The sequence below is a fragment of the Gobius niger genome, assembly GCF_951799975.1.
Source record: "Gobius niger genome assembly, chromosome: 14".
Classification (NCBI taxonomy): domain Eukaryota; kingdom Metazoa; phylum Chordata; class Actinopteri; order Gobiiformes; family Gobiidae; genus Gobius; species Gobius niger.
Window position 1 is genome coordinate 15,509,567 of NC_136865.1, and position 13,596 is coordinate 15,523,162.

Here is a 13,596-nt window from a genome sequence, read left to right on the forward strand (position 1 = left end):
TGATCTAAATGTACAACAATCCCAACATCATTTGTGCAAAAGCAATATAAATAAATAAAATGTTTTGCATATATCAGCTATACTGCAATTTAAATATTATACAATGGTGACCATGCTTATGAAATTAATTCAGAATATATATGAATAACTTAATTTCCAATAGGAAAAATGTTATTAGTCCATGACTTCTGGGTAGCCATAGTAGTTCTCTAAGTCTTGGAAGATGTCGTTTGGATTTTTGCAACTGAGGTTGCAAAAACAAGCCTGGACCCACATCATTTTCCAAATGAATCCAGCCCCATTGGGACACACAAACTCCACATCAATGGTCTTGGATTTATAAGGAATGCAGCAGCGTTCATCCGTACATACGCCACAGTACTTTGGCCTGTAGTGCTTCTTACTGGTGCATCCCGAAATCGTGAAGTTAAAGGGCTGCTCATCTCTGTAAATGTTCAGACACCTTTTACCTGGCTGAGGGGAAGAGCATCCAATATTACTAAATAACAGCTTTCATTTTAACACATGAAGTATTGTTTTAGTATATAGTTGGTTTCTACCTTGATGTGTTTGACGATGTCCACCTCACAGGGGCGCAAGGTGCACAGACGGGACTCTTTGACAAGCTCACACTGGTCGTTGTCATTAGAAATCCTCAGGGAAACGCCGCGGCCACACGTCTTAGAGCAGGGGCTCCAGGAGGTAGTTTGTGTGATGCAGTTCTTGTGCCAGCTTTGGGATTCGGCTGGAAAAACTGACAAGAGTTCATATGAAAATACACAGAATTATTTTGTATAAATGTATAAAATGAACAAAGTAATAGACAATCTATTATTCTATTACATTTAACTGTTCAATCTGTGGGAGTGTTGAGAGTGATCTGTCATTGAATTTGTAATTACTGTGGATCTGTCATTTGCACTCTCTGAATTGAGAAAACTAAAGCTATCATTGGAACTATGCTCAATTTCCAAACTTAATTCTCCTCTGTAATTTTGCATTTGCATGTGCATTGGATTGTAGCGCATACCATCTATTGCGTGTCGAGGGGCAGTCTTGCGCCCTCTTTTGGGTTCATCGCAGATCCACTGCTCGCAGCACTGTCCCCGGACCTTGACCCGTCTGGGGCTCTGGCACCACACACGTGGAGGCTGGGACTCTGTGCACAGGGACACGCAGCCAATAGCTCCATTCACACACACACACTGGTATTTACAGCTTGGTTTGAAGCTCTGTCCATTACGATATATCACTCCATCATGCTCACAGCCTGTTCCCACCATATCTAACAGAAAGAAGGGAGCAAAGTTCAGACATCAACATATTGAGCATTTTAGCAGCAGCACACACATTATACATGACTAATAAAATTCTTCCTGGCTTTCTTTCATTTAGAGAATAAAGGGAAAAACCAGATAACTTTTAATAAAAAGCACAACAGAAAGTGATTGAAGCAAAGCTCAATAGGACCTACAGAAAATATGATGCAATCTTCTCCTCCTCACCATATTAAAAACAGACATGACGAATAGCTGACTACTTTCTAGAGGCAGGAAAAATTTCAGAAGCACCATAACCTTATTAAAGGTCTTTCTATTTCTCACCCCTTGGAAAAAGAACATTTAAAAAAGTTTGTTGTTTGACTGTGAGAGACACTTACATGCACACACTCCCTTTTCGTACCTAGGCTTGTCTCCGCTGTAATCACAGTACAGTCCCTTGTGATAGTCGCAGGTGTCGGCCTCGTTGCACACTTCTCCCACCTGCCGGGCACAGGCCTTACAGCAGTCACAGCCGTCCATCAGCAGACTGACGCCAGGTGGGCAGCGAGGGGTCTGCTGGGGGCAATCGCACGGCCACTTACAGTACTGTGTGCGGTTAAAGGACTCTCCAACTGTTGTGGAGGGCGGCATGGCTGTGGAGTTCAGGGAAAACACCTGCAGGAAACAACAGGTCATCATTTTTGTATCAGCTTTGCCAAAAACATGACATAGAGTAAACGACAAAAGACAATTAGTTTAGAATCCCATATGCATTGCGTTCAATAATAGTAATAGTAATAATAATAATAATGAATTCCTAAGTTATGTGTTGTTACAATGTATGAGATTTGTTTATTTCGGTTGATTAACTCCAAACTACAAAAACAAATTTTCTAAAAATGGTCTTTTTCAGCATTTAACCCTGAACTTGAATATCTCTGCTTGTCATCTATCCCCCATATCTTTCCCATTGCAATGCCTTTGAGAAACTTTGTAACTGTTGCTTGACTTGGCAAAACCACAATTAAGAAAATTTGATTATAAGTTGATTTATTTACTATAGGAATTACCAAAGCGCCTTTTGCTCTCCCCAATCCCGTCAGATCTCAAAAGCTGAGCAGGGAAGGGCCTGGTCGGTACTTGGAGACTGTTTTGGAAACACCAGAAGGCTGGGGTGAATGTAGTGAGTGAGTGAGCGCTGGTGGTCATCAGTCTACCCAAGGGCAGCTGTGGCTACAACAGTCACCATCACTGAGTATGGAGTGAGTGAATGAATGATGCATGTAGCAAAGCGACTTTGAGCGTCTGGATATAAGAGTCTATATAAGACTAATGCTTTATTATTATTATTATTATTAATTATGCGTATCTAAGGAGAAGGTTAATGCAGATGAGCTCTGTAACTGAACCAACAAGCTCATAGCTCTGAGTTTAAGTGCACGGATACACAAGCTGTCCTCCATTCTCACCATATACAAAGGAAACTGTCACAACTGCCATGTCTTTGTTTCATTTCCACAGTGGTATCACATGTCAGTAATAAAGAAAATCAGTTCTTTTTTGACAGAAAGTCACCCCTTCAGATGCTTTTTTGTTGTGAGACTCTGCTGGGATCACATGACATTCTGAATCTCTGTAAATGAGCTGAATCTTTTACTGGGTGGTTTTTGGGTGAGAGTGATTTTTTAATTGCGGTAAAGATTGATCGAGGCAGATCTTCTTGACTCACAACTACAAGTTATTAAAAGTGAGATTTATTGGCTCAAAACCTCTAAATTGTGCATGAGGGTGTGAATTTCTCTGCATGCGCCTTAATATAGTGTTATGTGCAGAGGAACCACGCCGCGGCAGCATTGCATCGCAACAACTCGTTCCGATTTTTTGCACAAGCCGCAGCCCGGGTAATTGTGGATGATGATGATGATGATGATGATGATGATGATGACAGCAGTGATGACACACAACCAGTCCAATGATAAAAAATAAAAAAACATTGCAGTAAACATCACAGAAGTCTCCAGAAGTGGTCAAGAGCAGGTGACACCGAAAAACAACGCAATTATTAATTAATCCTAAGAGCATTGCGCATCAGTGACAAAGCATGGAAATGATAAATTCCTTCCAGGATAAACTTAATGAAATCCCACAGCCTATAATGGCGCGCACGTTATCTCACAACTAAAGTCTACACACCTGTTGAATCGAGGCAGCTGTTATGATCCACCACAGCGGCCAACTCATCACTGGTGAGGTGCAAAGGCATTGAGTCCAGAATAAGTATCCAGCCCGTTTGTCCCAATATCCACACGTCAGGTGCGCTACATCCTCGTCCTGTCTCCGTCCCGCTGCGTGTCCCCCTCCGAGTGAACCGACGGCCCGCTTTAGCCTGTGCCTGGGGCTGACGTCAAGTCTGAAAGGGACGCGCTTCGCATATTTCTCCTGACACTCAAGGGACGGCTTTATACGTTTTTTCCCCCCCCTTCTCTCTCTCTCTTTGCTGTACTGGTAGTTTGGAGCAGGGCGTGTCGAGTCCAAAAACTGCACACAAGCCACTTGGAGTTCACGTTATTAGACCTGCTTGGGAAGCTTCTAAATGCAAGATGATGCAAGTGCTGCTCATTTAGATACAAACTGACAGGGGAAGGTTTGAACGAAAAACAGGAACACATTGACTTTGTACGTTTTGCATTGAGTGAAAAGCCATTCATCAAGCCTGCATGTAAAATTGCTCACATCTACAAGCAATATACAATTAGCCTGCCTCATGATTATAGATCACAGTTGAGCCTTTACCACACACTTAAAGAGACTAGATTCAAGTTGGTCATTTTTATGCTCATTACTGCCACCTCAGGTCTTACGCGTAACTGCAGGTTCTATATTAAGCTCGTGCGTGACGGCACTTCGGACCAAATTAACACCTTTTAGAGTGACAGTGCAGGATTTTAGAGGCAGTTCTGGTGAATAGGTCTGGGCTCATTCAACACATAAGGACACACTGCTGGAGCAAGAAGAGGGAGGAAAATACATAGTCCCTTATAGTCCCTTTAATATCTCAATTTCTGCCTCTTTCTGCTGTCTCCTAATTTTTCCAGGAAGCCCAAACGTTTCTCTTTGGAATGGGACCAGCTCATTCCAGAACGATTCCACTCAATTCGGTACCATGGAAAATGGAAAAAAAGGGCCTAGCGTTGCTCTATTCTCACAGGTCCCCTTGAGCAAATATGACTGGAAAAAAAGGCAGAAGAGAAGGTCTGTGCCGTATTATTTACACTGGCCCTCTAATCCGTGTCAAAGGGCTGTCAACTACAATAGGAGATCTGAGCTGCTCTCCACTGCAGTGACACTGGGATGACCCAAACCAGTGTGTCCCTATACCTCCTATACCTATTTCATTCTACCAACTTGAAATAATAACACACAATCATTATTTGCTGTTTTTGCCAGTTTGTAACATTTCATTCTTTTCTGTTTTAGTTTTTCCACTTGGGGTGGAGAAAAGGGCAAATTATTGTACAGACCATGTGCTTGGGATCCACAGACCAGCTTATTTATAACTACCCTGTGTGACAATCTCTCAACTACAAACAATCTCTTAATATGGATGTAATATTCAGCTAAATTTAAGAACAAAAAAGTCAAAGTATTTTGTTTGGAGAAAAATGACGACGTTTGACTTTCAAAAGCCATAATTTCTCATTCCATTGTAATCTCTTATAATCCACTTTCAATCATTTTTGCCGAAAGAAACAGACCACACATGGAAATGCTCACGTTAAAGCTGTCTAGTCTAACATCTTTCTCCTGTGTTCCACTTTGATACGATAGCAGTAGTCAATGCTTTAGGCACGCAATGCAGACTTCGGTGTTTCTCATACATTCGGACTACTTTTGATGGACATGTTTGCGAATGGAAGCCAGGTCCGGAGCTCCGCTTGTGCACAGCTCACATGGAGTGGATATAGTTTGTCAGCTGACTCGAAGCCAGGGTGTTAAATGATTCAGATTGGAGTTAAAAGGAAAAGGGATTAGTCAGTCACTGGTTTCGAAAATCCCACACGCGGAAGTGTTATTGGACTAACAATTCAAAGGCTTCAAAGACAGATAATTTCACCAGTAAAAGCCAAGTGTAGTGTGTTGCTGAAGAAGGGCTACGCTGACTATAAAAGCTAACATCTGACAAAAATGTGACATTGTGTAGCCCAAGCCCAAGGAACCGAGGCTATTTATCTGCACCATTGCACCATCATCCTCTAATCACTCTCTCACAAGCAATATTCACTGGGGGTTGAAGTGCCTTGTCCGAGGATACGGTAACAGCATGAACTGACCTGAGCAGGATTCGTAAATCAAACTTTCCAATTATATAAAGTGGCCGCAAGTTATTTATATGGAGAATGAGTTACAAACAAACAAACAGCAGCAGCAGTAGTACTGGTATAACAAAGCAATGTATAATTCTGTGCATAGTTCTTTAATGCAGTTCAATAGGAAATAAGAGGAAAAGGGGAGGGGAAAAACTTTGCGTTTTGTGAGATCTGAATGTGTGTGTCGACATAGGGCATGGCAGGTTGTGCTCAGAGCAGCAATTATGCTCTTTATATAGCTGTGGTCTGAGTCTCGAGGACTGAAGAAAACATCTGCTGCAGACTGAAAACACCAGAACCATAGACTACACCAAAGTACATTTATGGCAGTCTGTCTATTGTGAGTCGTATAAAAATGTCACCAAATGTTTTCAGACCATGCTCAAAAGTGTGTTTACGCATAAGATTGCGCCATTTTGAAGACGAACTGAACAGATATGATAATGATTGTTTTGATTTAACATACGTCACTCTTTCTCAGTGGATCAAGCGGGCATGGCCACAAGTCAAGAACTATTACAACTAACAAAGACTTTGATCACTGACATAAATCATCCTTCATCATCCTTCATATCATAGATTAATCCTATACATCTTTCAAAATCCCAAAGCCAGTCTATAATCTGGGCCCTGAACTAAATTGTCAGGGAAATATTTGTGATGATAGATATGTTTTGTCAAATGTAGAAAAGGTTTTCAAAGTTTCATGTGTTGTTTTCATTGAACACACGTCACTCTTTCTCAGTGGATCAAGCGGGCAGGGTCAGGCGGTAAATCCCAACATGCTGTACAAACATTAAGAACTAACAGCATCATGCCAAAACTAACTTTCACTTTTCTTCCAGGTCAGTGAGAGCAGGCAAATGTCCACACAAATGTGAACTAATGGAAGAACAAAACGGTCCAGTTTCCGGAGTGTGAACACTTATTTTCTCTCGAAAACCTTCCATTAAACATTCTTTCATTTAAAAAAAATAAAAAATACTTGGAATCATTAAGCATTAATATTAATGTTGTAGAAGAACTAAAACCTTTCCCACATTACTTATTTTGGTAATCTATACAACAGAGTGGAAGCCCTGCAGTGTTTAGGATACACAGAACAAGGCGAGATTATTGTGTTTATTGCTTATAACTGATGATATCTAGTTTTGATGATGGAAAACAAAACTCTGATGTAATATCGGAGTGCTGAATCTTATATCTTTGCAAAAGTGTGACGCTGAAATTCCTCACCTCATGTCAACCTGCTCATGTCCGGGCCGGGGCTTGTACGAGCTGGTACTGTGCCAGTCTGCCACACTCTGTTGTATAAGCACATGCGGCTAAGTGTGATGTGATGGCTCAGACTAGGCTCGTTTGTTCTCGGAGTCGAGACATGGGACAGCAAGAGAATAAATGAATATGACAGATCTCCAGCTGTTTTGAAAACCAAACATCTGTGTTGCAACAATGTTTTCTATTGTTTAGAGCTGCATCCATTCTGGTCGCAAAACGCGTATTCCCAAACATCATTATGGGTTTGTTTGCTCAACTAAAATAGCATTCTTTTATATTTTGTAACTTTTTTGAGTGTGAATGAGTGACTTCTTGTTTGAATGTGGCACATAATAAAAATAGGAAACTACCATTATTAGATATCTATTGTAGACTTCTATAAGCATGTTACAGGCGACAATGGCTCAGATTGTAGAGTGGATTGTCCAATAATCGAGAGGTTGACAGTTCAAATCCCGGTTCTCGGTGTGTCCTTGAGCAAGGCACTTCACCCATCGTCTGTATGAATGCAGTGTGGTAAATGGACTCAACTTATATAGCGCTTTTCTACCTTTATCAGGCCCCCGCTGTACAGCAAGGAACCATTCACACTCTCACATTCATACACCAATGTATGCAGATACTGAAGGCAAGTAGGGTGAAGTGTTTTGCACAAGGACACAACGACAGTGTGGAGTTGGGATTAGAACCCACAACCTTCAGATCACGAGACGACTCGCTCTACCAATTGTGTCACCGTCGCCCAGCGTGCGAGTGAGTGGTGGTCAGTCTTGCCCAGGGCAGCTGTGGCTACAATAGTAGCATACCATGACCGATGGAGTGACTGTAGTGACTGTAGTGACTGTAGTGACTGTAGTGACTGTAGTGACTGTAGTGAATGAATGAATAATGACGACGACAGTGTAGTGCCTTGAGGGACTTGTGATACAGGCTTGTAACGCGCAATACAAGTGTAAGCCCTTATTATTATTAGTTCATATCAAAGTCTTCTCTCCAAAATGTCCTAATCAGATTAATGAATTAGCTATATGCCAAAGTCTTAATCTCTGAAAAAACAACCTAAACCTGATAACAATTTAATATTTTCCCCCAACGTCACTCAGCTCCTAAAGCAATAGTATTAGCAGGAGAGACTGTTCCAAGGAGCAGAACAAAGTGGAGGCATAGTAGGGTTTTGCGAAGCAGTTTATAGACCTGGTGAAAGCAGCATTGGAGTAGTATAGTAGTTAGTACTAGTTGATTGTACTTCAAAATACATCAAACTAACTTAATCGGCTTGAGTATGAATGAGGCCATTTCGTGTACACATGTTTTGGAGCTTCTCTGTGGATGAATGGGGGACTTGTTGAGGTCCATGCTGTTGAAGATTGCCTCCCAGCCCAGTGTAGGAATGCTTTGTCTGCGTGTTTATCCTGGCCGACCTGCTATCTCAAAACGTCCCAACCCGAGGATACAGTGTGTGCGTCCGCGTACAGCCAAGAATCAACATGAGGTGCTGTGTGACTTGGGGATCGGGAGGGACGCTCTTTCTAGACTTTGTTGTTTTGTTCCTCATAACTTTGTTATCCAACTCCATCTGCACTGTGGTTAGAAGCACAGAGAGCTTTAAGTCGGGCCTGTCACACAAGCATTAAAAAAAAGCTCATACACGTTTCAAGAAAAACTAAAGTGACACAGAGACCTTGATCACTGAAATAAAGTATCCCTTACATTCTTCATATCATAGATTCATAGATCTTTCAAAATCCCAAAGCCATTTAGTCCCTGAACTATAACTATGCTGTCAGGGAGATATTTCTGATGTGAATATGTTTTGTCAATTATAGAAGAGGTTTTCAAAGTTTCATACGTTCAATAAAGCTGGTTTAACCAATACTGAACTGCCTAGTTTCATAACAAACCCCTATTGGCCAAACAAAACTATTCACTTGCCCAAGTCATCATCACACTAATGATAACGTGTGATTTTTTATATGGGCAGCAAGATTGATGACTTGTACATTAATATGATCCAAGTAAATATGACAGAAAGTACGTAACACAAGTGCTCCAGTACAATTATAGTGTATTGCTAAAGATATGTTTCCTGTTTAGTCAGTACAAATGTTTCCAAACTGCAGCTGACTTCCACTTTCATCAGTGTGGCCTTTTTGAGTGTCTGACCAAGAGTGAACATAGGCAGGTCATTTCAGGTAAATAAGAAAGAAAAAAAGAAAAAAGGAATTTGGCCAGAAAAGAGCCATCATAGCGAGCTCTATGATGATGAAATGTGAGCGGCTCAAATGTGGCCCCATCCCAGACGCAGATGACAAGGTAAATTCCACAGTTGCAAACATGATAGGAATCGCATGTCTGGGCTGCGGCCGCCACAGAACTGCCCCTCATAAGGCAAGGACGCAAACTATGTGACAACAGAAGCCAAATGACTGTAATATTTTTCTGCCCAGAACATTTGTGAGAGGATATGGTCCAAGAGGGGATATTGTGTTTAGATTAGGAAGCCAAAAATTCTTTAGATGTTATTGGGATCAACAGTCCATGCTGTTATTGCAATAAATTACGTAGGACTTAAATTTAAGGAATGTTAATGTTTGATATGGTGAACACAGCGCTCTTAGTTCTATCCACTATTGAATTATATTTATTAAGATCCCACTAAACCCAACTGAAAGTAACTGAGAGTATCATGGCAAGTGGTCACTTTACTTGCAAGGTTCATCTGTTTTGCTATGTTTCGACATAGCGATGATATTTAAATGTGGCACATTGAACAAATTGTCAGAGCTGGGACTCGTGTCCCATGTGCGCCCCATGTGCAGCAGCCTGGTTAATAACCTCCAGCACTGGCTTGGTTCTGTAAAAAATGTTTTTAGCACAATGCTGAATCCTCAATATGCAGGACATTTGTTTTATTCTACATCCCAGCACAAACAAGGTCAGATATGTCAGTTCAGCACTTGTTCTATTACATACAACATGCACACACTATACTTGTCAGCAGCCAGAAAACATGTGCTTGCAAACCTATGGACTGTGGTAGAGTGGGTGGAGAAAGTGGTGGGGGTGTCACAGGAGCTAATAGGTCATTGATTTGTTATGAAAAGGTAATAACTGATGACGCACAAATAGAGACTGAAGACTTATCTGGATCTGAGGAGAGCCACTGGATCCACTGTCATTATGGGCTTGGGAGGGGAGGACTGCCTGGCCACACAACTGATAGTTACCCTCCATGAAACCTGACATTATATCCGCCAAGCGTAAGGGTGTGTGTATGGGCGTGCACGTGAAGGTGGGAAGGTTAACAAGGAGGTAGAGCAGAAAACAGACTTTCACTCTTGCTTTAGGGATTCTTATTACTGCAGGTGATGTGCTGGTTTGTGTAAGTGCAGGACTGTATGTAACTTTCTTTGTGGTGCCAATTAACCTATAGTTATAGCTGCTAAGCTTTGGTGAACTATGGCTCCCACAAATGCCACATACACCTAAAGGAAGATGGAAAGCACTTCAAATTTTACACATTTCCATGAATGTAATTAATAACTGCATACTGGTTAATTATTAACACATATATATATATGTACAATGAATTGGTCTTTTAATTTTGTGTACCACAAGTACATCTCATTGGTTAATCTGATTGTTAAAAATGTACCCGCCAATTGCTCTGCACGAAGCAGAAGAGACAGTCTTTAATTTTCAGTTTTATAACAGCTGAGAGGTTTAGTGTGTGATGTTGGAATGTAATTAGCATGAGTAAAACTTTCCTATGGACACTTAAGACCCGATGTTAAGCTGTTCTTATTTATTATAACAGGCTGGAGCAATTGAAACTGAAATAGTTTTCTGGTCTAATCATTGTTTGTCCTTGATTAATCAAGTGACCTCAGCCAAATACACAATAATGGCTCTTGTCAAAATATTTGTAGATAGATTACTGAATTGCAAAAGTTACTCCACTGGTCAAGGCTTGTTGAGTGAAACAGCACAATATATTGAAGAAACTCCAGAAGGAATTTGCACACAGCGTGCTGACCTTGACATCCTTGGTGATATGTTCAGTTCTTAAGCAGAAAACATCAGCTTATGAAATGAGAATGAGCTGTCCCTAAATAATCATTCACTGTGCTGTGGCTATTGCTTCTGCATATTTTGCAAATCAGAAAGGCATAAGACATCTTAGCTTCTGGATTTAGATACTTGTCATTATGGCAAAGACAACAACACAAAAACTGCCGTGGCCACAATGTTGCAGCATGAACTCCATCAACTGGGGTGCTGCTTACGGAAAAACATTCAATTATCCAACACAAGAAGCTGAGGCTATGGGAATACTACATAAAGACAGGAAAAGTATGATGTGAATTCCTTTCAGTCGGTAATTTAGTAATTTTAGATCGTGGGCGTGGAAGCCATTCATCCTTGAAATGTTCAAACACATCCTGACTCCAGCACAGAAGCCACAGGCAACTTGTGGCTGGGGTCAACCACAGACAGAAAGCATATGTTTTATGAGCAGCAGTATAACCCAAATGCTCCAGAGAAAATGTTAATTTAGCCATATTTGTCATTCTGTGCTGAGGAGATTTGGTTGTGTGTTTAAATCAGGACGGGGCCTTTCTGTGTGGAGTTTGCATGTCCCCCCCGTGTCTGCGTAGGTTAGTGGTAAAAACATGTGCAACAGGTTAATCCTCCAGCCAGGTGTTTCTGACCACCAGCCTGGCTCCACATCATGGAGATGGGTCCCTGAGCGCCAGCCCATGCTGGCAGCTCACTGCTCCTACAGGTCGCCCAGTGACATTGAGGATGGGTCAAATTCAGAGCCCATATGAGAAAGCTACAGTGCTATTTTAAAAACATGTAATAGTAGCTCAATAAGAAGAATTAATTCAGTACAGTGTTGTTATTCACTTATTTAACCTTTATTTTTTGACAGAGTGAAGAAAATATAAAGATGTTCAAATAAACTACTGACTTGATCATGAACAGTGCATGTGCATGTGAAAGTCTTCAAAAGTCAGCCACAGTGGCCCTCACCACGTTACAATCTGCAGACATAAGGTGATGTGGCCTCTACTGGCTGGATTATTTATCTTTCTGCACCAGAGCTCTTTTTACAAACACACCAGGAAGGAAGCTAAAGCTCGGTATATCTACAGTAGCAAGTGTTTTTGTGCCATCACTATGCACAGAAATAGTGCCAGTAAGCAAGGTCAACTCTTATGGCCCTGACGTAACAAGCACAATTTAAGTCAACCCACTGTTCCAATATCACAACGGTAAACATAAGCAACATAGCGGCATAGAAACAGTGAATCTTAACTTACAAAATAAATGCTGCAAGGATAACTTTTAATATAAAATAAGATAAGCCTTTATTGATCTCACAATGGAGAAATTCACTTGTTGCATCGGCTCTCAAGAACATGCAGGGCGCGCAAACAGTTAGGAAATGTGCAATTAAGGAACAGGGTGTGCAAACAAGTAATTGGGAGATCTTATATGCAATGAATAAAGAACTTAAAAAGGGCAAAACATCCCCACAACTTTTCACTTTATGATCCCTTCAGTTTAACTGGCATGTTTAGAATCAACAAAGCTCAATAACTGGTTATTTGTGGAAATGATTAGTTGACACATCTGCCACAGTACAAACAGTATTGAGATAGGAGCAAACAATGTGAGAGAGGAAACAACACTCTCTGTCAGAGGGGGCGATGACTCATAAACCCTCTATAATCAGGGGACCAGCCGCTGAACCTACTGTGCCCCGATTGTCTCAAACAAAAGTACAATAGCTAATAATAAATGTTCTTTATTGTTATCCACATTCACAGCTCAAAGTGAAAATAAAGCTCACAGATCTACAATAAGCTGGTTACTATGATGCACTTCTCTTTTATAAAGTACAAAACCTCCCCAAAGTCTCTGGACAACTCCCCTAATGTAAAATGTACACACACATCCCATATTTTGCACTACCGTATGCGTCACACCAAGTTACAAAATCAACTGTGTGTCACGAAAATAATTGGGTAAACCTCAAATGTACTCTGTTGTAAACCAGAAGCAGCAAGGTGCCAGCGTGTTCTGGGTTGGATGGTGTGTCTAAAGCCTCTTCCTCTTTTCAATCAGGAAGTAAGTACGCAGTCGGATGAAGCGCTGTCGCCACACTCTGACAGGTCATTTCTGTAAATACTTGAGAACATGGCACTTCTCTACTACCAACGGCACTATGATCGCAATCAGCCACTGTAGATTCGATCACACTTGATGTCATCTCAGCCTAGATTACAGGTAAATGTTCAACTTTCCCCCAAAAAATATTGTAATGTGGATATTGTTTTTCGGTGTTTGCATTTGTGATGATAGTGGTAGTTTACTATGGCGCAAGTTAGTGAGATGTAAGACACTGTAAGTAAATTAGATTATTGCCATTTCGCTGTCGCCTGCATTACAGCCAAAGTAGCTTGTTAAAAGTCGCTAATTTTCATGCACTTTCTGTAAATACTTTGCATAACAGTGGCACTGGAAAATTAACACCGATATTATCTAACCTCAGCTTCCCCATTCTGCACCCAGTGTCTTGTCAAAGATAGTGGTCAGCCTGTCGGAAGTCACATACAAATGTTTTGCAGCCGAGAGAAGGACTTACATTTTGGCGTAACATTTTCTTTTCTCATAATTTT

At 41.0% G+C, this 13,596-nt stretch overlaps 1 protein-coding gene across 1 annotated transcript; it reads right to left on the reverse strand.

Annotated features, from left to right (window-relative positions):
* Window positions 1-3,753, reverse strand: ccn4a (cellular communication network factor 4a). Its single transcript, XM_079570792.1, has 5 exons — window positions 3,456-3,753; window positions 1,661-1,937; window positions 1,031-1,285; window positions 561-754; window positions 1-474 (listed from the first exon to the last, which is right to left on the reverse strand). The coding sequence occupies exons 1-5, from the start codon at window positions 3,501-3,503 to the stop codon at window positions 175-177; spliced, it is 1,074 nt and encodes a 357-aa protein (XP_079426918.1). The 5' UTR covers window positions 3,504-3,753; the 3' UTR covers window positions 1-174.
* Window positions 3,754-13,596: the final 9,843 nt, after the last annotated feature.